Source organism: Ornithorhynchus anatinus, chromosome 7 (assembly GCF_004115215.2).
Source record: "Ornithorhynchus anatinus isolate Pmale09 chromosome 7, mOrnAna1.pri.v4, whole genome shotgun sequence".
NCBI classification, from domain to species: Eukaryota; Metazoa; Chordata; class Mammalia; order Monotremata; family Ornithorhynchidae; genus Ornithorhynchus; species Ornithorhynchus anatinus.
The window spans coordinates 2078430-2105531 of record NC_041734.1 but is presented as its reverse complement, the minus strand read 5'-3'; the positions used below and the strand labels follow the sequence as shown (position 1 = coordinate 2105531).

Sequence of the window (27102 nt, the reverse complement as noted above, 5' to 3'; positions counted from 1 at the left end):
GAGACAGCCTGATGACCTTGTATCTACCCCAGCGCCGGGCACCTAGTAAGCGCTTAACAAATCCGTTATTACTATTGCCATCCAACAATAGACAGTGACGTTCTCTGGCCGCAACGAGCTAGAGCGGGGAGGCAGACATCGATACAGATCAATAGAATTACAGATCTGCCCAGCGCTTAGTACAGTGCCTGGCACCAAGTCAGCGCTTAAGAGAGAGCGTTATTATTATGAGTGCTGTGGGCCGGATGGAGGGGGGCGGGGAGAGCAGAGGGAGCGCAGAAGGGAGTGGGAGATGAGGAAAAGTGGGGCGCCGTCAGGGAGGGCCTCTGGGAGGAGACGGGCCTCCGATAAGGCTCGGAAGGGGGAGAGAGTCGTCGTCTGTGGGGTTCGAGGAGGGACGACGTCCCGGGCCGGAGGCGGGACGCGGGCCGGGGGTCGGCGGCGACACGGACGAGACGGGGGCCCGGGGAGGAGGTCGGCATCGGGGGAGCGGAGCGTGCGGGCCGGGTCGGCGTAGGAGCGCGGCCGGGCGAGGGAGGAGGGGGCCGGGCGGTGGGCGGCTTTAAAGCCGACGGTGAGGAGTTTTCGCTGGCTCCGGAGGTGGATGGGCAACCGCTGGAGATTTTGGGGGGAGGACGGTGACCTGTCCTGAACGTTTGTCTAGAAAGACCATCCGGGCAGCCGAGTGAAGTGTGGACCGGAGTGGGGAGAGGCAGGAGGTCGATCCTCTCCCGAGCGCCGAGTACGGTGCTCGGCACACAGTAAGCGCTCGATAGATACCTCCGATGGCTTGAAAGGTTCCTTTGCCCGGCAGCTTCCTTTCACCTTGCCTTTCCGTTCCTTCCCTGCAAACCCCCTGCCAAATGAAAAAGCGCCGCTCTTTGGGTTTTGATTCTCCCATCTTCCTCCCTTCCTTTCAATAATAATAATGATGATGATGATGGAATTTGTCAAGTGCTTACGCTGTCAAGTCCTGGCCCTCCACCCATCTCTCCTAACGTCCGACTCCTACTTCTCTGGTCCCCCCGTCCTCACTCCGTGGTCACCCCGTCCCCTCTCCGCGGTCACTCCGTGGTCACTTCCAAATCCCAGAGACACACATCCATCTGTGTGTGTGTGCGCGCACACAAGCGCACACAAACACACACACAGCCCCTCTCTCCCAGGCATAAATTCAGTATAGTCCAGAACGATGAGGAATTGTGACAGAGAGAAGCGGCACGGCCTGTTAGACGGTAACCCCCACCCCGAGGGACAGGAACTGCATCTAGTTCTCTCCCGGCGCTTAGTACGGGGCTCTGAACCCCGTGAGCGCCTAATAAATACTATTACTGCTAACGGGCCTGGGAGTCAGAAGGACGTAGGTTCTAATCCCTGCTCCCCCGCTTGTCTGCTGTGTGCCCCGGGGGAAGTTGCTTCACCTCTCGGGGCCTCGGTTTCCTCACCTGTCAAATGGGGATCGAGACCGTGAGCCCCGCGTGGGACGGGGACGGCGTCCAACTCCATTTGCTCGTGTCCACCCCGGCGCTTAGTACGGTGCCCGGCGTATAGTAAGCCCTTGACAAACGCCACAGTTATTATTCATTACTATTATTAATTAATAGGGAAGCGGCGTGGCCTACCGGCAAGAGCACGGGTTTGGGAGTCGAGGGTCGTGGGTGCTAATCCCGGCTCCGCCGCTTCTCAGCTGTCATTTTCTCTTCTCTGGGCCGCAGTTCCCTCATCTGGAAGATGGGGATGAAGACGGGGGGCAACCCGATGACCTTGTATCTCCCCCAGCGCTTAGAACGGGGCTTGGCACGTAGTAAGCGCTCGACGAATGCCATCATTATCATTACTATGATGGGGAATTTCTGAGGGCAGCTCGAGTTTCCCTCTTAGAAATTTCCCAAGCCTGTGAAACGCGTTTCCTCTAACAGATGGGCGGCGAAGGGCAGGGCGGCCTCTGGGAAAACGGCACAACGCTTCGACCTTGCTTCGGCCGAACCCCCGTTCTCGGACTCTTCCTCCTCCTTCGTACGTGCGCCGTCCTATCCCCGTAAACACGCGGCCGTGGCTGCGGGCCGCGTCGGCCTTGAGGACGTGAAGCGTCGAGCGTACTCGGTAGATTTTTTTTCATTAGGTTCACACAGCGCAAGCTGTTATTCTAGAACTGCTGTCCTGGAGAGACCATGTACTTTTAGTTCTGGGCGAGTTTTATCAAGAAATTAGCCTGTTAGTGTCAGATTCTTGGAAAATGTTTCTGACAAACCGCAGAAGAGTAAAACCCTCAAGAGATTTATTCTGCTCTTTAAAAATGCATTTTTGCACTATTAGCAAGGAGGGAATGGCTTCCTCGCATATTATCGCCCCTTAGAGATTGTTTCTTCGGAAGCTTCCTTGAAGCCGGGGACATTTTCACGAGCGGGAATTAATGTCTTTATTTTCACGAGGGCCGTGGAAGAATGAGAGGGGCCCGCTTTGTTACGTGCGAGCGACCACGGTTTTCCCGTTCGGGTGTAGGCCGAGGCCTCGCTACAGCTCTCTAGAGACCTCTCCGCCCCACGGCGACGCCACGGACGCATCTCTCTCCGTAGAGAAGCGGCGGGGCTCGGTGGCAAGAGCCCGGGCTCGGGAGTCAGAGGTGGTGGGTTCTAATCCCGGCCCCGCCGCTTGGCAGCTGGGTGATTATGGGCGAGCCGCTTCCCTTCTCTGGGCCTCAGTGACCTCATCTGTCAAATGGGGATGAAGACCGAGCCCCACGTGGGACCGCCTGATGACCTTGTATCTACCCCAGCGGTTAGAACAGTGCTCGGCGCCTAGTAAGCGCGCGATAAATCCGGTTGACTGAATGAATGAAAAGTGGAAGACGCGGTCCGGGGCCTCTTCTACTACCTCTCCTTCCTCCTCCCTCCGTTACCTTTCTCGGGTGGGAGGTTTGCGGCCCAACCTGGCAAACCGTCTAACCGCTGCGGTTGCTCTCTCCATCCCGGTAAACATTCAGGGTGTCGTTCATTACTTTAACCCCACCCCCACCCCCTCTTCCCTCCACCTTCTCGGGATCACTCTTCTTTTGTTCATCCCCTCGCCGCTTTTCCGGCTCATTTACGGAACCCCGTTTGGTATCGGCTCAAGTCTTCGTCAACTGCCCCGTTCACGGAGTCCTCGCTGCGAGAAATATCGGTCGGGCGTGGGAGCCGACAGAATATCAGCTCTCCCGAGAAAAGATGCCCACTGTTTACGATGAAAAGAATAGCGAGGAGAGGCGTGGTGTCGTACGGGGGGACATCCGCATCCTGTCTTCCCTTTCCGAAACGGTAGCGGCGTTTGTTGTCTTTTAATAATAATAACGGCGGCATTTGTTGAGCGCTTACTACGTGCCAAGCACTGTTCTAAGCACTGCGGGGGGATGCGAGGTGATCAGTTGTCCCACGTGAGGCTCGCAGTTTTAATCCCCGTTTTCCAGGGGAGGCCCAGAGAAGTGAAGTGACTGGCCCAAAGTCACACAGCGGGGATTAGAATCCACCGCCTCTGACTCCTAAGCCCGAGCTCTTTCCACTGAGCCACGCGGCTTCTGCTGCTTGTAAGTTCCTCCGTCTCCGCTCCCTAGCAAATTCATTCATTCCATCGTATTTATTGAGCGCTTACTGTGCGCAGAGCGCTGTGTTAAGCGCTTGGAACGTACAGTTCGGCAGCAGATGGAGGCCATCCCGGCCCAACGACGGGCTCACGTAAAATGATGTTCTCTGAAGTTTGGCCAGGGGAGAAGGTAGGGAGGACCGTAGGGATGGAGAGCGCCCAAGCAGCGTGGTTTTAGTGGATAGGAGGAGGGCCTGGGAGTCCGAAGGACCTGGGTTCTAATCCCGGCTCCACCACGTGTCTGTTGTGTGACCCTGGCCGAGTCACTTCATTCAGTCGTATTTACTGAGCGCTTACTGTGTGCAGAACACTGTACTAAGCGCTTGGAAAGTACAATTCGGCAATAGATAGAGACAATCCCTGCCCACTAACGGACTCACAGTCGAGAAGCGGGGAGACAGACATCAAAACAAGTAAACACTTCACTTCTCTGGGCCTCAGTTACCTCATCTGTAAGATGGGGATTAGGAGTGTGAACCATAATTATCATTATTATTATTCCGGCACCTTTGGAGCCAATTTAAAAAAGTGATGCGTGTGTTGATTCTCCTGTTGTGTTTCCAGTCGATAAGAGTCGAGGCCAATGAGTCTAGCGACTCTCACGCTCAGTGTCTCGAGTTCATCAAATCACACTTGCGAAGCAGGCAATTATTAAATAGTAAATCCCCCACGAGAGAGGCTTTATTCTAAATCGGTGCTCCGCTTCTTATCTAAAAGCGAACCGGGTTTTTCGGAAAGAGGGAGCTTAGGTGGTCGTAAAATGCCACAGAAATATCTCTTGAGCCCCGACCTCGGATTTCTCAGGGTTACGAGGGGAGTGGCCCGGAACGGTCTTAATCTAAGGACCTAAAACCGGCTTGTAAATTGGCGTTTCCCACTCAAGCCTCAGCGTGAACCTAATCGAAAAGCTGAATCGGTCGTTCCACTAAGGGGCTCGCGCTGGGCACTTTGAGCCGGAAAACATCCCCGCGTCCCGCAGGCGTTTGGTAACGTCCAGAAGTCATCGCCGAGGCTTATCGAGCGGCATTTAAAATTTCGAGGGGGTGCGATTGCGGTGATTCCAGCCGGCAGACCCGCGAGCCTCGTCTCCGACAATGCGCCGGTGACTCTTCACCTCCTCTCAGAGAAGCAGCGGGCTCAGTGGAAAGAGCCCGGGCTTGGGAGGCAGAGGTCACGGGTTCGAATCCCAGCTCTGCCACCTGTCAGCTGTGTGACTGTTGGCAAGTCACTTCACTTCTCTCATCTGTAAAATGGGGATTAACTGGGACAACCTGATGACCCTGTATCTACCCCGGCGCTCAGAACAGTGCTCTGCACATAGTAAGCGCTTAACAAACGCCAACATTATTATTATCGTTTGAACGGCCGGTACCTGGCCTGACGGGGATGGGGCGGGGGAATGTGGAAAGTCTGTGCTCTTCCTAGATTGGTTCTCTATCGCGTGTGTGCACGGAGGGAGATGGATTTGGCCCGAGAGACAGAAGACCACGTTCTCACGTCAGGCCCCAGTTCTTTCTGGAAAATGCTTTCATGTGCTTTCGCATCCACAGTCCCGTTCCCCCGGGACTCAGCCTCTACAGTTGGAAGGCAAGGTTTCGCCTCAGTGCTTAGGAGCTATAGACACGGTTAAAAATAATAATAATAATAGTAATAGTAATAATGCTAACGGTGGCATTTGCGAAGCAGCGTGCCTTAGTGGAAAGAGCCCGGGCTTGGGAGTCAGCGGTCGTGGGTTCTAATCCCGGCTCTGCCCCTTATCAGCTGTGTGACTTTGGGCGAGTCGCTTCGCCTCTCTGGGCCTCAGTTGCCTCATCTGGAAAATGGGGATCGAGACCCTGAGCCCCACGTGGGACCACCTGATCTCCTTGTATCTACCCCTGCGCTTAGAACAGTGCTCGGCACATAGTAAGCGCTTGACAGATTCCATCGTTATTATCGTTATCATTCTGTCGTAGAGTCGTTCCGGCGTGGGTATCCGTAGGGTTTTCTCGGCAAAGATACGGAAGCGGTTTACCATCGCCTTCTCCCGGGCGGTAAAACCTTGAGTCTCTGCCGTGGTCTTTGATCAGCGTTTTGATCACTCGATCATCGTCCTTTGACTCTCTCCCGGACCTCTGCTGTCCAGCGACAGGTGAATCCTAACAATAAGTGTTCAATAGATACCACTCATTGATCGATTGATTGGCCGGTCTCTTGGAGGAGATGTGATTTTAGGAGCGCTTGGAAGTGGGAGGGAGTACCAAGCAGCGTGGCGCAGTGGAAAGAGCACGGGCTTTGGAGTCAGGGCTCATGAGTTCGAATCCCAGCTCTGCCACTTGTCGGCTGTGTGACTGTGGGCAAGTCACTTAACTTCTCTGTGCCTCAGTTCCCTCATCTGTAAAGTGGGGATTAAGACTGTGAGCCCCACGTGGGACAACCTGATTCCCCTGTGTCTACCCCAGCGCTTAGAACAGTGCTCGGCACATAGTAAGCGCTTAACAAATACCAACATTATTATTATTATTACCGGGGCAGAAGGGGGGCGTGGGCGAGGGGTCGGCGGTGCGGTAGACGAGCCGGAGGCTCGGGGAGAAGGTTGGCGTTAGAAGAGCAGAGTGTGCGGGCAGGGCTGGAGTAGGAGACCAGCGAGGTGAAGTAGGAAGGGGTGAAGTGATTGAGCGCTTTAAAAGCCCATGTGGTAAGGAGTTCCTGTTTGACGCGGAGGTGGATGGGCAACTTATCGTCATTACGGCCCGCATATAAATTTAGTATACCTTTTCAAGGATGTCATTAGTGAAAGAGGTTGGAATCTTCCCGGTCAGCCCCACCTAAACAAAAATAGAAAGCTTTTCGCTATTTATACGCGTTGTCATTGCAGGAAGGCAGCGGTGATTTTGAAAAGGACTATTACAGATCGCATCTTTCTCTTTATTCCTTCCTGTGGCCTCACGACGCTGCCTGGATTTCCTTCGCTCTCATAGACCTTCTGGGATTTTAGGGGACCTAAAAAAAAAAACCCCGAGTTACCTGAACGACTGAAGAGCGGTAGCCCTTGGCCAGGTGGGCAACTGATGCGGCCAAAATTGAGGGATACGATGAACGGATCGGGCCTTACCCTGAAGAGAATAACCACTCCCGGGGCCGGAAACCGAAAAGCAATAAACGTTATGTTTAATCTGCTCTCTTCCCGGTCGTGCCCCTAAAATGATGTCCCTTTACGCTGGCAGAATTTGAAGATGGTTCTTCAAGAAGCGCAGTTCAGAAAAGTTGTCCGGCAAAGTTCTGCCCACCCCCGGGGTGGTTTTCTCTCCCTCCGCCCCCCGTTTGACGGTTGTTCCTTTTTCCCCAGGTGGGTTTCACCCCCCGCACTAAAACGAAAAGCAGAGGTTGGCAGTTGAAATGGGTGGATGTGTACTGTGTCGGCTATGGTTTTCTGGCCTTGAAGAAAAGAGGTTAAAAGAGGCCTCGATTTCATCCCATCTAGTGAGGTAAAATGAGCTTTAAAAAGCCCTTTATCATGGAAGACGTCCCTGCTTGCTGACTCCGGTTAGGTGACGCGCTTGTACCACACGAACAAGAAAATCAAAGTGGTTTTCCTACCCCCCCATCGGGACTGACTGTTAGGTGTAATATCCTTTGGAGTGTCATTTCTAGGAGGTGACATGAGCAGATTACTCTTCGGGGAGATAGTAATGATCATAACTGTGGTATTCGTTGAGAGCTTACTATGTTGCCAGGCACTGTACTGAGTCAGCGCTGAAGTGGATACAAGCAAATCGGGCCGGACACAGTCCCTGTCCCACATCGGGCTCACGGTCCTAATCCCCATTTTCCAGATGAGGTCCCTGAGGCCCGGAGAAGTGAAGTGACTTGCCCAAGGTCACACAGCAGACGTGTGGCAGAGCCAGGATTGTGTCAGTGGTTTCCCGGTACAGCTGTGGAAAATGGAAACGCTTGTTGTTCGGTTGGGGTGGGTTTTTTTAAGCCTCTTTTTCCCTCAAGCAGACTAATGAGGGTTTGCTGAGCAGATGTTCACTGGTCCGCTGCATTCTCGGGAGCTGATGTTCACTCAGCGTGAGCACGAGGGGCGACTCCAACGCCCGACCAGGGGAAAGATCTCCAAAGCCGGGTTTCCTCCCTCCGTGTCGGGAAAGATGTCGCAGCCTGATCAAGGGACGGGGACCGTGTCTCAATTTCCAGCTCTTAATTCGTTCCCAGCACTTAGGATTGTTATCATTATGGTGATTGTCATCATTCATAATTGTGCATTTAGCAAACACCACAGTCATCACTGTTATTATTGGTATTTATGAAGCCCTAACATTGTGCCAGGCTCTGTACTGAGCGCTGGGGTGGATACAAGAAATCAGGTTCGACACAGTCCCCGTCCCACGTGGGGCTCACGGTCTGAACTTCCATTTTAGGTCACTGAGGCCCAGAGGAGTGAAGCGACTTGCCCAAGGTCACAGTCGAAGGAGAAGGGAGGACGGATATTGAATCCTCCTTTTTTTTTTTTTTTTACATTTAAGGAAACTGAAGCTCAGAGAAGTGAGGCGACTCGCCCAAGATCACACAGCAAGCGAACGGCAGAGCCGGGATTAGAACCCAGGTCCTCCGACTCCCACGCCCAGGCTCTTCCCATTAGGCCTTGCTGCTTCTCGTGCACTCAGTGTGCTCTGCACACTGTTAATGTTTAATAAATACTATACTACGTACTCTCGCTCGATATCCTAACGGGGAGTTGGGGAGGGGCTGACGTTCCCATAAAACAAGACCGCTAGGCCTTGGATGTAATATTACATTCATATTCTAAAGCGAATCATCGGGCAGCTCCCTATGAATGAAAAGTATGCTTCATTTCATTTCTAATGAAAATATATTAAAGCGCAGAGCACTGTAGGTTCTTAATTACTAAGATTAAAAACATAAATTGTGCAAACGTCCCCCCCGTGGCAGAGTCCTGGTCTTGAAGCCGAAAGAACTGACAGGCCCATTATAAAAGGCAGAAAGTAGAATTCCAAAAAAAACAAAAACCCAAAAACAAAACCAACATAACAAGTCCCAATCGGGAGTCAAAAGAGAACAACAGAAGAAATTGAACGAAAAGCTAATGATACCAAACGGACTCTCTAGCGCGCTAAATCGAAGAGTGGTATTTATTAAAAGCCTTCCGTGTGCTGAGCGTTGTACTAGTGCTTGGGAAAATACAGTCGAGAGAAAAGACACAATCCACGTCCACGAGGAGTTCACATTCTAATGACTCAGACTTTGAAGGGGAAAACAAAAAATCAATCAATCAGTGGTATCTATTGCGGGTTTTCTTGGGCCCTGTTTTCCCTGCCCAAAGAAACCGCTAGAATATTCCAGGAAATTTCCATCGGTATTGACTCTGTCTGCGATTACGTCAGTCTTAACGTCAAGAATCGATGGCGTGGCCCAGTGGATAGACCCCAGGCCTGGGAGTCAGAGGACCAGGGTTCTAATCCCGACTCCGTCGCGCGTCTGCCGTGTGACCTTGAGCGAGTCACTTCATTTCTCCGGGCCTCATTGCCCTCATCTGTCAAACGGGGATTAGAACGGCGAGCCCCATGCGGGACAAGGACTGTGGCCAACCCGATTTGCCTGTATCGATCCCAGCGCTTAGTGGAGTGCCCGGAATGTAGGAAGCACTTGACAGATACCATCGTTATCATTATTATTTATTGAGCACCTACCAGGTGCAGTGAGCACCCTGTACCAAGTGCTTGGGAGAGAGCAATAGAGTTAGGCGGTGTGGATTCTGATTCTGCAATTGTCTCGTGTCTCGTCTTATGCCGTCGAGTCGTCTCCGACCCACAGCGACACCACGGACGCGTCTCTCCCCGTACGCCCCGCTCTCCATCCGCCATCGTTCTGGGAGCGCATCCGTAGAGTTTTCTTGGGAAAAATCCGGAAGCGGTCGACCATCGCCGCCTGCCGCGCGCTAAACTCGAATCTCCGCCCTCGGCCCTCTCCCGTGCCGCCGCAGCCCGGCACGGGGGAGTTTCGACTCGTAGCCGACGGCCTGCCGCTCGCCAGCCGCCGCCCGAGCCGGGAATGGCACGGACGGGCCCCTGCTTGACTCTCCCTCCCGTAGCCGAGACCGGTGGAGGACTGGAGACTCTCCAGGTGCCGCCCTGAGAGGGGGATTCTGCTCACCTGGAAATTTGAGTGAAGGACATTCAATGAATAAGGCAGGTTAGAAGTCCCAAGGCACTGGTGGGGTTTGAGGGGAATTTTTATAAGCGGAAACGTCTTCGAACCCAGGACGCCCGCCGTGGAGAGATTAGATCATTCTGAGGGCGGTAATGGAATTATGGAAGGAGGTGATCCCCTGGGGTCAGGGAAGACAAAGGAATGCCTAGATTGTAAGCTCCATGTGGGCTTGGGACTCCCAAGCGCTTAGTACAGAGTACCGCAAACAGTACGGTACAGCGTGCATCGCTCCGCACACAGTAAGCGCTCAATATATACGACTCAATGAAGGAATGAATGCCCTTCCGTGCCAGCCCCCGATTCTCCTCCCTGCAGGGTTAATCAATAAATCGGTGTTATTAACTGAACTCTTACTAGGTGCAGAGCACTGTACTGAGTGCTTGGGAGAGTACAACAGCATTAGCAGACATTTCCCCTGCCCATAATGAGTTTACAGTCAAGAGGGGGAGGCTGGTATTAATATGAATGAATAATTTGTAAAATATAATTTGAAGATACGTACCTAGGTAGTGTGGGGTTGGAGGTCGGGTGAATATCAAATGTCCAAAGGTCCTAGATAATAACAATAATAATAATAATAATAATAATGATGGGCTTTTGTTAAGCGCTTACTACGTGCCAAGTACCGTCCTTTGCGCTGGGGGAGATACAAGGTCATCAGGTTGTCCCACGTGGGGTTCACAGCCTTAATCCCCATTTTAACAGATGAGGTAACTGAGGCCCAGAGAAGTGAAGTGACTTGCGCAAAGTCACCCGGCAGATAAGTGGCGGAGTCGGGATTAGAACAGTGCTTGGCACATAGTAAGTGCTTAACAAATACCCCCATCATCATCATTATTATTATTATTATTATTCTCTGGGTCTCAGTTACCCCATCTGGAAACTGGAGATTAAGGCTGTGAGCCCCATGTGGGGCAGGGACTGGATCCAACCCAAGTAGCTTGTATCTGCCCCAGCACTTAGTACAGTGCCGGGCACGTAGCAAGCGCCTCACAGGCATCATTTAGAAGGAGAGAAGGGACTCTGGAAGCAGGGCGCGAGACGAGAGCAGACGGGGGGGATGGGGCCTGCTTCCGTTCTCCCGAACCGGAGGACTCTAGAGCAGGAAGATTTGGCCCAAGCCACGGGGAGAAAGATTTATGGGGGAGACGCGTTGCTCTCTTATATCATTCTGAAGGACGGGCAGTGGTTGCAGATATGGATTGGATTGGCCATTCTATTAGCAGATGGAATTTTCCAGGCAAACGTTGATTGCGTCGGACTCTCGCCCCCAGCTGAACATATTCCCCCCTCCTCGCCTCCGGCGTTTATTCGGTCATTCATTCAGTCGTATTTTCTGAGCGTTTTCCGTGGGCAGAGCGCCGCGGAAGACGACGGAACAACAGGCAGGCGTGTTCCCTGCCCACGACGAGCTGCCGGTCTGCAGTCTAGTCTATAATTCAGCACCTCCCAGCTCCGCCACTTGTCAGCTGTGTGACTGTGGCTGTGGGCAAGTCACTTCACTTCTTTGTGCCTCAGTTCCCTCCTCTGGAAAATGGGGATGAAGACTGTGAGCCTCACGTGGGCTGATGACCCGGTATCTCCCCCAGCGCTTAGAACAGTGCTCTGCACATAGTAAGCGCTTTACAGATACCAACATTATTATCATTACGTCTCTCCGCTGCTAGACCGTCAGCTCCTAGAGAGCAGGCGTTCGATTCCCTTGCACTCTCCCAAGCGCTGCGCACAACGTAGGTGCTCAATAAATACCACCGATTGATTGGCCACTAACTAATTCCCTAACTAGCCACCCCAAGGGGGAACATTACGACCTGGTCTAGAAACCCCAACCTGATAGATAAGCGCGATACCTGAGTTCATTCATTCATTCATTCATTGAATAGTATTTATTGAGCGCTTACTGTGAGCAGAGCACTGTACTAAGCGCTGAGAATGTACAGTTCAGCAACAGATAGAGACAATCCCTGCCCAACGACGGGCTCACAGCCTAATCCGGGGAGACAGACGGACAAAAACAAGACAACGTAATCACGATAAATGGGGCAGGGAACGTGTCTGCCAACTCTGCTGTATTCTCCCAGGCGCTTCACACAGTCATTCATTCAGTGGTATGTACTAAGCGCTTGGGAATAAAGAGTGACAATCCCGGCCCACGACGAGCCTTCGAGCACATAATAAGCCCTGGTTGCAGGCAGAATTTTCCCTTCGCGGCTGCCCACAGCTCTGTGATACAGCTTTGTCGGTGTGAAATCACTCCCCCAAATTCCTCTCCTTATATTTATCCTTGTCTTTTCTGTGGTTTGTCGGCTTTTGTTATCTCATCCTTCCTCCCGTGTCTGCTGGCAACCCCTCCCACCCCTGCCTTTATTCTGAGATTGTAAGTACAGTGCTCTGCACGCGGCGGGCGCTCAGTAAGTACGACCGATGGATCGGCGGTAGACTCCCGGGAGGCGGGGTCTCCCGGGGCTGATTCTCATCCGCGTATCGCTCCCAATGGTGAGGACCTTGCTTTGCGTTACCGATGGATCGATCGGTCGTATTTACTGAGCGCTAAATATGTTGGTATTTGTTAAGCGCTACCATGTGCAGAGCACTGTTCTAAGCACTGGGGGGATTCAGGGTAGTCAGATTGTCCCATGTGAGGGCTCCCAAGTTTAATCCCCATTCTACAGATGAGGTCGCTGAGGCACAGAGAAGTTAAGGACTCGCCCACGGTCACACAGCTGACAAGTGGCAGAGCCGGGATTCGAACCCATGGCCTCTGACTCCCAAGCCCGGGCTCTTTCCACTGAGCCGCGCTGCTTCTCATACTTACTGGGTGCAGAGCACTGTACTGGCGCCTGGGAGAGTACAATAAAACAGAGCCGATAGATAGGTTCCCTGCCTACCACGAGCATTCAGTCTCGAGAGGGAAACAGACGTTAATGTAAATAAATAAAGTGCCGGATAGGGACAGAATAATAATTTGTTAAGCGCTACTATGTGCAAGCACTGTTCTAAGCGCTGAGGGAACGAGGTCGTTCCCACGTGGGGCTCACCGTCTCATCCCCATTTTCCAGATGAGGGTCACTGAGGCCCAGAGAAGTGAAGTGACTGGGCTAAAGTCACCACAGCTGATAAGCGCGGAGCCGGGATTCGAAACCCACGACGTCTGCCTCCAAGCCCGGGCTCTTTCCACCGAGCCACGCTGCTTCTCTCACATGAGAGCTGTGGGGTGAAAGAAAGGGAACAGATCAACTGCAGCCACTTTGGCAAAAGATTATTACCCTCCTAAATTCTAGCTATCCAACTCCCAACAGGAGTTCACTGTCATGGTCTTCCGGGCCCAAAGAATTCCCTCGGTCACGAAGGAGGCCAGAGAACCCGGGTTCTGAGATCCCCGGCCCCGCCGCTCGTCCCGCTCTGTGCCCTCGGGCAAGTCACTTTAACCTCTCCGTCGCCTCAGTTGCCTCTTCCGCACAAATGGCGATTCGACCTCCGTGAGCCCCACGTGGGCCCCTGTTCCATCTCCTCTCTACCCCACGGCTCAGTACGGTGTTCGGCACATAGTAAGCGCTCAACAGGGTACTCGCAGTTATTGTCGTATCTCTTCTCCTTTCCCCCCGGGACTGGAAGCCTCGGGGGCGGGAGGGGCCGTCTGATTATTTTGTACGCACCCCAGTGCCAGGCACAGAGTAAGCACTTAAAAAACACCACAGTGATCAGTGGTTGAGCCCTTACGGGACAGGGGCCGCGATTCGCTTGTGTCCACCCCATGCGCTTAGGTCCGGAGCCCATCCTCTAGACCGTTAAGTCGGTCGTGGCGGGAATGCGTCCGTCTGGCGTTCTCTTGGACTCGCCCAGGCGCCTAGTCCGGTGCTCCGCCCCCAGGAATGCGCTCGACAAGATCGATCGAATGATCGGTATGACCGAGTGCCTGGCTTCATAGCGAGCACCGAACGGATACCCCGGTCCTGCCCGTGATAATAATGACGACGATATCCGTTGAGCGCTTTACTATGTGCCGAGCCCCGTTGCAAGCGCGGGGGAAGACGTAAGGTAACGGGGTCTTCGTGTCTCCCCCCGATTAGACCGTCAGCCCGCAAAGGGCGGGGACCGTCTCTATCTGTTACCGATTTGTCCATTCCAAGCGCTTAGTCCCAGTGCTCTGCACATAGTGAGCGCTCAATAATACTACTGAATGAAATGAATGAATCCCCGTTTTTCCGGATGAGGTCACCGAGGCCCAGAGAAGCGGAGTGAGTCGCCCAAGGCCGCGCAGCAGACAAGTGGCGGAGCCGGATTAGAAGCCCCGAGCCCGGGCTCCGGCCACCAGGCCGCCAGGCTCCTTCTCTCCCGAGACACCAAATGGCTTCCGTTGTTGTCTTTGTTGTCCCCCGACAGCCGCGAGGATGGGGAGGCCCGTCTGAAGAGGACCGCGCCCCCGGCCGGCGCCCGCCGCCCGTCCAGGATGGCCGAGAGGGCCCGCCGGGCCTGAACAGGAAGACGTCCCGGTCCACCCTGTCCGCTGCCCCCGGAGCCGGTGGACGTCACCCGCGGCAAGTGCGGCTCGCGGAGGGTCAAGCTCAACGTGGGCGGCCTGACCCACGAGGTGCTGTGGCGGACCCTCGACCGGCTGCCCAGGACGCGGTGGGGAAGCTCAAGGACTGCGGCAGCCACGAGGCCCTGCTGGAGTGTGCGACGACTACAGCCTGGCGGAGAACGAGTACTTCTTCGACCGCCACCCCGGGGCCTTCACCTCCATCTGAATTTCTACCGGACGGGGAAGCTGCACATGATGGAGGAGATGTGCGCTCTGTCGTTCGGCCAGGAGCTGGATCTACTGGGGGGTGGACGAGATCTACCTGGAGTCCTGCTGCCAGGCCAGGTACCACCAGAAGAAGGAGCAGATGAACGAGGAGCTGCGCCGGGAGGCCGAGACCATGAGGGAGCGGGAGGGGGAGGAGTTCGACAACACCTGCTGCCCCGAGAAGAGGAAGAAGCTCTGGGATCTGCTGGAGAAGCCCAACTCGTCCGTCGCCGCTAAGGTAGGGGAGCGCGCGGCGGGTGTCCCGTCGCGTCCGGGCCCGCCTCTCTCAGGTTGGGCGGTCGGTATCTCCTCGGGGGCCCACCCGAGCTCTTCCGGAGCAGCCCGGTTCTCCCGCCCCTCCGGCCCCCCGGGCTTGAGTCGTTTCGGCTGGAAGGCGGGGTTCGCGTTCTCCAAAGACTGGAGCGGCGGGGAAGATCACCGAGGAAGAAGCGTCGTGCCGACGGGGCTCTGTGGGTCGTGCGGGAGGCCGGGGCGCCGACGGCTTCGAGCGGATCCGCGGGTCGTCGCGGCGTCCGCCCCATCTCAGAACGGTCGTCCCCTGGCGCTCCTCGCTGCCGGCCGCGTTCAGTGCTGTCCAGACCTCCCTTTCGGGGCGGAGCGGCCAGGCCGAGGCCGGGAAGCCTAAGGGCGTCGCGCCCGACCCTCTCCCCCTCCGCGAATCCTCTCGTGCCAACGGTGGTTCGCGTCCTCCCAGAATCGCCCCGGGGTGGACGGGGGGAAGTGGGGGGGGCGGGGAGGGGAAGGCGGCTCCCTGATTCTCGCAGTGTGCGGCATCCAGGTTTTGGGTTGAAAGAAGCGGCACGGCCCGGGAGCCGGAAGGTCCTCGGTGCGATCCCGGCTCCGCCGCGTGTCCGCTCTATGACCTTGGCCACGTCACCTCACTTCTCTGGGCCTCAGTTCCCTCATCTGTAAAAACGGGGATTAAGAGCGTGAGCCCCACGTGGGACGGGGACAGTGTCCATCCCGATTAGCTTTCGTTCATTCAGTCGTTATCTGATCGGAGCGCCTTTACTGTGCGACCGAGGCACCGTTACTAAGGCCGTACGCATTCCCCTGCGCACATACGAGGCTCATTCATCCCCCAGCGTCTTAGAACCGGGCCTTCGCCACCCGTGCGCCAGACGCGCAGGTAGGCGGCAGGGGAGGGAGCGCAGTCCGATTGGCTACGGGGGTTTCTCCGTGGTCGCCCTACCGGGCCTCGTAAGCAGCGGAATTGCCTCCCGCGGCGGATGGAACGGAGCACAAGGCAGCAGCTGATCGCTTAGTTACAGCGCTCTGCACCCAAGGTAAGCGCTCAGATAAATACCACTGCCATAGAATGATCGGCACCTGAATGCTTTTGCTGTTGCTAGGGTCGGCTTCACCCACCGGTTGTTACCTAGGCGGCCCCCGCCAGCTGGGCGCCGCCACGGTCGCCGCCTCTTCCAGATGGGATCCGGAGGGCAGCGGGCAGGACCTCGGGCGGATCACTTGCCTTCCCGCGCCCCAGAAGCAGCACGGCGGGAGCGGCTAGAGCCCGAGCCTGGAGTCAGAGCTCGTGGGTTTCTAATCCCGGCTCCGCGCTTGTCGGCTGGGTTGACCTCGGGCGAGTCGCTTCACTTCTCTGGGCCTCAGTTCCTCATCTGGAAAATGGGGATGAAGAGTGTGAGCCCATGTGGGACAGGGACTGTGTCCCAACCTGAATTAACCTGGATCTACCCGTGTTTAGAACAGTGCTCGGCGCAATAATAAGCTCTTAATAAGTCCCGTACCATATTACTTAAGCACTTAACCGGTTTCATTTTTTTTAAAAAAGCGTGCCTAGAATGCATCAGACTGGGGAAGTAGAGCCCCCAGCCTGGTCCAGAATGGGATGGTCTGGCTTGACATCCCTCTTGCCTCTTACCCCGGCTCCCATGAGGCGGGAGGAAAAGCTTCCCGGATCTTTGGCGTTGAGGAGCTGGGAACGTGGAAAAGTGCCCTTGATCGAAACAAAAATCAAAAATGGTGGGGATTGCGGGAATGGCTGACCCGAGAAACATCGGCTTAGATAGAAAACGGTGTTTCCCCTTTCGAAGGACGATTTAGAAAATCAAACATCTCAGAGCCGGCGGAGTATTCATTCATCCGTCCTCAGCGTTTTCGAGCTCCAGTTTGACTTAATAATTGACGGGAGAATAACTGGGTTTGTTCAACTCCGGATCAAACGTCTGCCAAAATGTACTGTAAATTAGGGACGAGAGTGAGTGGCGAATGGTAAACACACCTCCCGAGGATCAAAAAGCACAACTTTCCGTTCACTGGGGTGGTTTTAAGGGGTTTTGGGTGTCCCCATTTCTCGTAGGAAGACAGTAAGCAAAACGGCGCTTTCTTTTCCCCAAAGACCCCAAAGGCTAAGGCACCCGCCATCTCTGAGGACTCAATCAGTCCATCGATGGTACTTCTAGAGCCCTTCCTGTGTGCAGAGCACTGTACTGAGCGCTTGGGAAGAGGACAGTATAACAATATAACAGATACATTCCTGCCACAGCGAGCTTAATTTTTAAAAGCGCCAAAACAGAAAACCTCTCATTAGAGGTTCTTTTTCTTTTCAATGACAGCTGCCCATAAGTCTATAGGGCTTTCGCTTTATTTCGCTGGGGACTCTCCCCCGTTTCAAAGCCTGATTGAAGTCACGTCTCCTCCCAGAGGCTTCCCTGACTGCACCCTCCTTTCCTCTTCTCCCGCTCCCTCCTGCGTCGCCCGGACTCGCTCTCTTTCTTCATCCCCCCTCCCGGCCCCGCGCCGCTTAGGTCTCTACCTAGTGCTTGGAATGGTGGCTGGCACATAGGAAGGACTCAACAAATACCATTCCAAAAAGAAATCAATAAATAAGCACTTGGGAGAGTAGAAAAGAATTGGCAGACATGATTCCGGGCCTTTAAGGAGCTTAAAATCTAGCGGGGGCAAGCTACAGTTTACCTAAATCCTCGTGGGCTAGAAGGTGAAGATACCCATGGTCAGGAGGTGACCAGCCTGGCCGGCTACTAGGGGAGAAGCAAAGGAAGGAAGGACCCTCCACGCTTCTCGCATCTCAAAGGAAACCCGTCGGCAGTATCCGTTCGGTCGTATTTGTTGAGCGCTTACCCTGTGCGAAGCACCCTACTAAGCGCGGGGGAGAGTAAAAGCGGATAATAAGCCGACACATGAGAAGCGGCACGGCCCAGTACGAGAAGCAGCGTGGCCGAGGGGCAAGAGCCCGGGGCTCGGGAGTCAAAGGGTGTGAGTTCCGATCCCGGCTCCGCCACTTGTCTGCTGTGTGACCTTGGGAAAGTCACTTACTTCTCTGTGCCTCAGTTTACCTCATCTGTCAAAGGGGGATTGGGACGGCGAGTCCCACGTGGCTCAGCCTCGCGTCTACCAGCACTTAGAGCGGTGCTTGGGAACGTAGCAGATGCTTAACAAATACCCAGATGATGCCTATTCCCCGTCCACAACGAGTTAACGGTGGCCAGCCTCTGCCCGCCTTCGGCCCAAGGGTCCTCCAAAGCAGTTTCAAGCCCGGGGCGATGCGGCTCTGTCGTCCGGGGTCACAGTAGAATGACTGACAGAGTTGCAGAGAAAATAGTATTTTCAACCAATGTTGTCTCGGATCCTTTCTGGAGCTGTGCTCTGAGACGATCTAAATCGTCCAGGCTGGGGCTTGCTTGCAGATAACGGTTGTATTTTCACGCGCGTCTAATTATTTTTTAAAGTGCCAAACAGAAACAGGCTCCACTAGAATTTTGTGGGTGTTTTTCTTTTCCTCTTCCACTGACAGGGGCCCATAAAAGCCTACGGGGCTTTTGCTTTGTTTGCTGGGGGAATTGGTTCCAGGACGTAGCGGAGTCAGGGGTCTGGAAAGGTTTGGGCACCCCATGGCCCCCCCAACCCACCGATCTGCTTCCCCCGCCCCCCGACTCCGTCTGCCCAACGAGTCCTAAGTAGATTAGGAACTGTGCTTTGGGTTAGCAGCGTGGCTCAGTGGAAAGAGCCCGGGCTTGGGAGTCAGAGGTCAGAGGTTCGGATCCCGGCTCTGCCACTTGTCAGCTGTGTGACTGCGGGCGAGTCCCTTCACTTCTCTGGGCCTCAGTTACCTCATCTGTAAAATGGGGATTAACTGTGAACCTCACGTGGAACAACCTGATTAGCCCGTATCTACCGCAGCGCTTAGAACGGTGCTCTGCACATAGTAAGCGCTTAGCAAATGCCACCGTTATTATTATTATTGTTACCTATTCCTGATCTCTGCTGGGCTTTCGATTCTCTGATCCCAGAAGGGCAGGCGGGCCAGAATAATAATAATAATTACAGTGGTATTTGTTTAGCGCATACTACGTGCCAGGCACTGTATTGAGCGCCAAGGCGGATACAGGCAAATCGGGTCAGACACAGTCCCCGTCGCCCGTGGGGCTCACGGTCTCAATCCCCATTTGAAAGATGAGAGAACTGAGGCCCAGAGAAGTGGAGTGACTTCCCCAAGGCCACACAGCAGGCAAGTGGCGGAGCCGGGATTAGAACCCACCATCTTCTGACTCCCGGGCCCGGGCTGTAGCCACTGAGCCGCGCTGCTTCTCTGGATAGAGGAGGGGTCTTAAACTGCCCCGGACCCTCATCGTCACCTCATTCTGGGTGCGATTCTGCAAGCGTGTGTTTTTGGGGGGGTGGGGGGGGGGCGCATGGGTGTGCGTGGACGTACAGGGCCAGTTTTAGTTGTGTAGGAACTCAGAATCCCCCAAACGGTGCTAAAGCCTGGCGGAACATCTTCGAAAGCTCTTTGGGGTGCAACACAGATGTTAACACTGTGCCGTAAGGAGTTAACCGCTCTCAGGCGCTATCCCGAAAAGCCAAAGGCACGTGGATCCACTCCCCAAGGAAGCCGTGCATCCCGAATCCCAGGGGAGCTTTGGATCAGCAATCCGTGCTGGGTCACTGGAGGGAGAGTCAGGGATGGAGAGGGGAGAATCGAGGTGTGGGATGGTCCGTGCTGGGTCATTGGGAGAGTCAGGGATGAAGAGGGAAGAGTCAGCGGTGTGGGATGGTCCACGGTGGGTCACTGGGAGAGTCAGGGATGGAGAGGAGAGAGTCAGCGGTGTGGGATGGTCCACGGTGGGTCACTGGGAGAGTCAGGGATGGAGAGGGAAGAGTCAGGCGGTGTTGGATGGTCCGGGCTGAGTCACTGAGGAAGAACCAGGTTTAGAGAGGAGAGAATGAGGGGCGTTGGATGGTCCGGGCTGGGTCACTGGGGGGAGAGTCAGGGATGGAGAGGGGAGGGTCTGTGGGGTCGGATGGTTCGTGCTGGATCACTCAGGGAGAATCAGGGATGGAGAGAGGAGAAGGGAGGTGGAAAGGGATCGTGCTTTGAAGAACCAAACCCTTCAGGACCGGATGCCTTCCGAACGCGAAGCCAACCGAAAGCTGCTTTCTCAGGCAGAGGGAATCCGCCTTTTCTTTCTTCCGCGATGGGTGGAAAGAAACCGGAGTCCTGGTACCTTCTCCCCCCGCCCCTCCGTTACAATTCCAGAATGGAAAATGGACAGGGTCCAATCAGGCAGGCATCAGCTGATAACGATCGGAGTGCTGCAAGCCCTCTCAAGGAAAACATCCCGCAGATGGAGGAGCTAACTATAGCTTCTTGGGGATCCCCGGAGCCGCCGGTAGATTCCGCGGCAGCAATCTGCATATCAATGAGCCTTTTCGTTTTCGCGGTTTCTATCGATTAAAAAGGAGCCGTCGGAAAGGGGGACCCCCTCTGCCGCCAGGGAAACCCAGGATCCGAAGAAGCGTGTGCGCGTGTATACGTGCAGATGGGCCCTTGTGTCCGTATGTGCGTGTTCATTCGTTTATTCCTTCGATCATATTTATTGAGCGCTTACTGTGCGCAAAGCACTGTACTCAGCGCTTGGGAGAGACGGTCGAGCAATAAACAGACCCACTCCTGCCCACAACCAGCTCCCAGTCTCGAGGGGAAGACAGACGTTGATATAAATCGATAAATAAATTACAGATATGTACGTGTGTGGGCGGGGTGGGGAGAGGGAAGAAATCAGCATCGAGGGTCGAGGTTCAACCTGCCGTAGGTGAGAAATGTCAAGCTGGCGGTCAAGCTACCCCCTCTGGTTTTTTAGTGGTTTTAATTGATTAAAAAGGAACCACGGAGAAAGGGACCCCTCTGTCGCCAGGGAAACCCGGGATCAGAAAAAATGTGTGTGTCTGTGCCCGCTTGAGTAATGCACTTGTGCAGGTGGTCTCTTGTGACTGCGTGTGCATTTTTGTGCATCTGTGGGTGGGTGGAGTGGGAAGAAATCAGCATTAAAGGGTCCGAGTTAGACCCGCCAAAGGCGGGAAATGTCAAGCTGAGGGTCTCCCCTCCCCCTCGTCCTCCCCCGCGGCCCCAGCACCCGACGAGCCTCCTCTCTCGGGTGGGAAGGGGTTCGTTTGCAGGAATTGCGATCCGGGTGTGATATTCCTGGCCGACTGCCCCATAGGGGCTTGGGCCCTGGGGGTTATCTTGACGGCGGGGAGGAGGGGACCGTCCACTCCCCTCGTTTTCCCTCACCTCGTTGACCAACGGCCAAGGGCGGTTGGATAGAAGTGAAGGCCGGGAAACCAGACTGAGAGATTGCGCCGACAGAGAGACGTTCTGGGGTATCTATAGCAGTCCCCGCCTCACCCCAATCCCTCCCTGCCCCAGGAACACCACGAGAACTCCCGGCAGGCCACCAGTAAGGGGAGTTAAACAGTCACGCGGGCGACCTCGAACAAACACCCGAGGGATCGCGATAGGGTTTCTCCAGATTCGGTTCTACCGACGACGTCAACCGTCACGGTTGTTCGGGTGATGGAACTATCGAAGGAAGCGGTACGGTGTCCCCCGGCTGGAGATCGCCAAGTCGCCTCTACGGTGTCAATCAACCCAGGCGTTCGGGTAAACCCGATCGAGCGGTCGAGGGAAGCGATACCGTTCCTCCTGGCGGGGTGTTCCAGAGTCGGTCCTACGGTGACGTCAGTCGTCCCGTGCAGTTCGGCGTGGCATCGCAGATGGTCAGTCCCTGGGGTTGGGAGATGACCGCCGAAGATGCACCGCTCACCGCGTGTAACAAAAATGCCACAGAGCCAGCGGGGGAAGGGACGGATGTTCCGCAGAATCAGCTCTTGGGAGATAATCTGGGCCGGGGAGACGAGGTGTTGGCATTTTCCAAGGGAAGAGTGAAAATCCCCCGAGTGGTACCCGGCGCGGCGGTGGATACCCGGAGGGGAATCCCACTGGTGACGCGTCTCCTTTTTTCCTCCGGAGGGGAAGGCGATCCGACGAGTTTGCGAAAGTCGCTTGGAAACGCCTATCTCCCCTCAGATGGATGATTTCTCTTCGGGTCCGTTTCTTCTCCGACCGAGAAGACCGGTTGGCGGCGAGGTACGTCACATAATCCCCCCGCGTTCCTGGAGACTGACCCGCCGACTCTCCTCCCGGTGCCGGGAGGAAACTACCCCACGGTACCGGGCTCCCACCGACGGGGCAGTTCCTCGCCTCGGTTAGCCGCCCGTCGACAACTGTCAGCTATTGATACGTAGTTATTTCAAAATGGTATTTGTTAAGCGCTTACTGTGAGCCAGGCACAGTTCTAAGCGCCGAGGCAGATACAAAGTAAGCAGGTTGGACGCAGTCCGCGTCTCACGTGGGGCTCTCACTTTTCATCCCCATTTTCCAGACGAGGTAACTGAGGCAGCGAGGCGTGAGGCGACTTGGCCAGGGTCACGCGGCGGGCAAATGGCGGAGCTGGGATTAGAACCTAGGTCGTTGCGGCTCCCAGGTCCGTGATCTATCCACTAGGACGCGCGGCTTCTCTACCAAAATCCTTCAGTCCAGCTCTCCCAAAAGTACAGTGCTCCGCACGCAGTTAAGTGCTCGATTAATGCGTTCGGTTGATTTCCAGAGATGCCTCGAGATCAGACACGGCGGCCCATTTCCCTCCCCTTGCTCTCATCTGCTTCGGTTGGCTTCATTGCTCCGATATTCTGACTTCTCCCTTGCTGGAGGACATATCTCTAAACTAGATTTCCGCGCGCAGGGATTGTCTCTATCTGTGGCCGAAATGTGCGTTCCAAGCGCTCAGTACAGTGCTCTGCACGTAGTAAGCGCTCAGTAAATACCATTGAATGAATGAATGTGCATATCTATGAATTCTACAATAAAAAGTATTTATATGAATGTCTGTCTCCCCATCTAGACCCATAAGCTCACTGCAGGCAGGAACGTGTCTAGCGGCTCCGCCGGATCGTCCTCCCCCAGACGCTGAGCACGGCGAGAAGCAGCGTGGTGTAGTGGCTAGAGCCGGGAGGCAGAAAGTCATGGATTCTAATCCCGGGTCCACCACTGGTCCGCTGCTGACCTTGGGCAAAGTCACTTCACTTCTCTGTGCCTCAGTGACCTCATCTGGGAAAATGGAGATCGAGACTGTGAGCCCACAGGGGACAACCGGGTTACCTCGTGTCTACCCCAGTGCTTAGAACAGTGCTTGACGCATAGTAAGCGCTTAATACCATAATGGTTATTATTAAAATCCCAAGGGGGATGGCGTTCTCCTTTCGGGGGACTGGCTGGACCCTGCGGGAGGCTTATGGGGGCAGGAACTGAAACAACACACTCGTCACTCGGGGGGTCTGGGTCAAGTTTTTGGTTCAGCGACTTCGCCCGGCTCCCTTTTTCCACCTCCTGCTCCCGCTCTCTGGGAGTCATCCTCTGGTCGGCCTGCCCGTCCCACGTATTTATTCGAGCCTTCCCGTGGAACGGAGCACCGGAACCGAGCGCTTGGGAGATGGCAACTCCCATGGAGCCGGTAGACGTTTCCCTGCCCACCAGGGGGAAACCTCCGCTCTAGACGGGGGAGACGGGACGGGAAAAGGTAATCCCGGATGACCGGACGGAAGTGCCGTGAGGACGGGTAGCTGTCAAATGCCGAGAGGGGCAGATCCGGCGCGTCGACGACACGGGAGGGAGAGTAGAGGGAATGGAGGCCTAGGCGGGAAGCAGCACGGCCTAGTGGGATAGAGCACAGGCCTGGGAGTCGGAAGGACCTGAGTTCTAATCACGCTGGTCCGCCGCGTGACCTCGTCGGACAGGTCGCTTCACCTCTCCGGGCCTCAGTGGCCTCACCGTGAAAAGGGGATGAAGACCGTAAGACCCCCGGGGGACAGGGGACCGCGTCCAACCCGATTTGCTCGGGTCCACCCCAGCGCTTAGAACTGTGCCCGGCACCCATGTGAGCGCTTAACGAGTACCGTCGTTATCATCATTATTATTATTATCGGGTAGGGGCGGAGTTCCGCGGTGGGGGAGGGCGTGTGGAGCGGGACAGCCGAGAGCGAGAGACAGTTAGAAGAGGAACCAATCCCCCGCCCCCCGCCCCGAGTCATCATTCTTCAAATCATCTGCCTCGGCCCCTGGCAGTGATTTTAGACTCCGTATTTTTAGATTTCACAAACATTCAGATGGTTGGCAGCGTTAATCTCCCAAGTTAAGTGCTCCGATCAGTAGGCGGCTTTCCTTGCGAGGGTTTTCCACTGCTTTGTCACTTTCTCCGGCACCTATGTTGCAGGGAAACTGACACAGCTAGAATAGAACCAGGATGCTCCTGTCTTCCTACCGCCCCGAGCTGATGTCTTTGTGCTTTTAGCAGAACACGGCAACGGGAGGATGCAGAAATCGCGGGGAACCGTAACGGCCGATTTCGGTTCTTGCCGAGGAGGGGGTTCACGGAGGTCCCGGGGAGGCGGAGAGCCCGGTGAAGTTCACGGGATTTTGTTGCGTGAGGGGTATTTGTTAAGCGCTTAATAATTAATAATAATAATAGTAACAGCGGTATCTGTTAAGCGCTTACTATGTGCAAAGCACCGTTCTAAGCGCTGGGGGGATACAAGGTGATCAGGTTGCTCCACGTGGGGGCTCACAGTTTTCATCCCCATTTTACAGATGAGGGAACTGAGGCACCGAGAAGTGAAGTGACTTGCCCAGAGTCACACAGCTGGCAAGCGGCAGAGCTGGGATTAGAACCCACGATCTCTGACTCCCAAGCCTGGGCTCTTTCCACTGAGCCGTGCTGCTTTCTCTATTAATTAATTAATAATCACAACTAATCACTGGCGCCTGGTAAGCGCTCACTACATGCCGAGCCCTCTTCTAAGCACTGGGGCGGATGCAAATCAATCAGATTGGACACGGTTCCAGCCCCCAGGGTTCACAGTCTTCATCCCCGTTTGACAGATGCGGTAACTGAGGCCAGAGAAGTGAAGCGACTTGCCCACGGTCACACAACAGACAAGTGGCAATGTCAGGATTAGAATCCAGGTCCTTCTGACTGGCAGGCCTGCGCTCTCTCCACTAGACCTTGATCCTTCTCTTAAGAATAATAAAAATTATAATAGTATTTGTTAAGCCCTTAGTCTGCCGGGCACAACACCAAGTCCTGGGTGGATACAAGTTTGGCCACCTGTCTGTCGTGTGACCTGGGGCAAGTCACTTCACTTCTCTGTGCCTCGGTTTCCTCGTCCGCAAAATGGGGATTGAGACCGTGAGCCCCACGTGGGACAGGGACTGTGTCTGACCCGATTGGCTTGGATCCGCCCCAGCACTTAGTAATGATAATAACTATAGTATTTGTTAAGCGCTTACTATGTGCGGAGCACTGTACTAAGCGCTTGGAACGTACAGTCCGGCAACAGCTAGAGACCATACCTGCCCAAAAACGGGCTCACAAACAAATCGTTTGGGGAAGCAGCGCGCCTCGGTGGCAAGAGCCCGGGCTTGGGAGTCAGAGGTCCTGGGTTCTAATCCCGGTTCCGCCACTTGTCAGATGGGTGGCTTTGGGCAAGTCACTTCACTTCTCTGTGCCCCAGTGACCTCATCTGGAAAATGGGGATGAAGACTGTGAGCCCCACGTGGGACCAGCTGATCACCTTGTATCCCCCCAGCGCTTAGAACAGTTCCTTGCACGTAGCAAGCGCTTAACCAATGCCATCATTATTATTATTATTATTATTAAATCGTTGAAACGACCACCCTCGAGGGGTCACTTTAAATTGCCCGTCCCCAGCCGGCCAACTAGTGACTGTGGGCAAGTCACTTAACTTCTCTGTGCCTCAGTTACCTCATCTGTAAAATGGGGATTAAGACTGTGAGCCCCACGTGGGACAACCTGATTCCCCTGTGGTCTACCCAGCGCTTAGAACAGTGCTCCGCACATAGTAAGCGCTGAATAAATACCAACATTATTAAGTCCTCCGACACACGCGGCCCTCACTTCACTTCTGTGTGCCTCGGTTCCCTCATCTGTAAAATGGGGATGAAGACTGTGAGCCCCACGTGGGACAACCTGATGACCCTGTATCTCCACCGGCGCTTAGAACAGTGCTCGGCACATAGTAAGCGCTTAACAAATACCAACATTATTATTAACAAGAGGCCGTCATTGTGTTCTGGTCACTTTTAGGGACCACAGGTCCTTAGGACTTGGATCGGGACAGCGCCCGGAGGTGAGGGGACGATAGATCGGAACGGTTGCGAGAGAGCGCGTTGGCTGGGCTTTCTGCCTTTTCCCTCCCGGCACGGCAGCAGATCCGAGACCGCCTCTGGTTCCGCACGGGCGGCTGGGGGCAGACCCGCCGATCTCATCCCGCAATGCTTTATTGCAGTTCCTAAAATACAAGGTATTCTCCCGAACGACGAGCCCCGGCGTCCAGATCGATCGATCGATCGACGGTGTTTTATCCGGCGTCCACTCTGGACGGGGCCCGGTACTGAGAACTAAGGGAGGGCACGGTGACACTCACAATAGCGGGATTTCTTCGTGAAGCGCTTTACTATGTGCCGAGCGCCGGGCTACGCGCTGCACGCTGGTCAGGTCCCGCACGGGGCCCGCGGGTTGAAGTAGGAGGGAGGACAGATATTGAATCCCCGTTTGGAGACCAGGGAACGGAGGCCCAGAGGAGCGAAGGGACTTGCTCGAGGTCACCCGGCAGGCGGGTGGCGGAGCCGGGATTAGAACCCGTGACCTCTGACTCCCAAGCCCGGGCTCTTTCCACTGAGCCACGCTGCTTCCCTTATTTTAGCGCCCCGTTTCCTCGGCTAGATTGTAAACTCCCGGAGCACAGGGATTGTGTTCTACCGACTCTGTTTGTACTTTCCCGAGCGCTTAGAACAGAGCTCTGCACGGAATAAGTGCTCAGAAAAGATAACCGGTCGATTGATAGGAGCCCATCCCGGCGGGCCCCGGGAAAAGGACAATAATTGGTCCCTGCCGGATCACATTTTAGACTGAGGAGAGTCGATCTTTCCCCAGAATGCAATTGTAAGTTCTGAAACCGTGTAGGAGGAACTTTACTTTCCAGGGCATAAATACTCAAGCGAGGCATAACGAGGCCGAGTCTAAAAGAAAGGCCGGCCGGACCCGGTGGAACAGCATGACGGA

The 27102-nt window shown here is 54.9% G+C and overlaps 1 protein-coding gene across 1 annotated transcript in view; it reads left to right on the top strand.

The window, feature by feature from the left end:
* Nucleotides 1-27102, top strand: part of KCNB2 (potassium voltage-gated channel subfamily B member 2) — a 100049-nt gene that overhangs the window by 2412 nt on the left and 70535 nt on the right. The window contains 9 exon segments of the mRNA XM_039912523.1: nucleotides 1920-2103; nucleotides 6947-7049; nucleotides 7252-7304; nucleotides 14215-14337; nucleotides 14339-14459; nucleotides 14462-14503; nucleotides 14506-14571; nucleotides 14574-14650; nucleotides 14652-14858. Coding sequence (XP_039768457.1) covers nucleotides 1920-2103; nucleotides 6947-7049; nucleotides 7252-7304; nucleotides 14215-14337; nucleotides 14339-14459; nucleotides 14462-14503; nucleotides 14506-14571; nucleotides 14574-14650; nucleotides 14652-14858 — 976 coding nt within the window.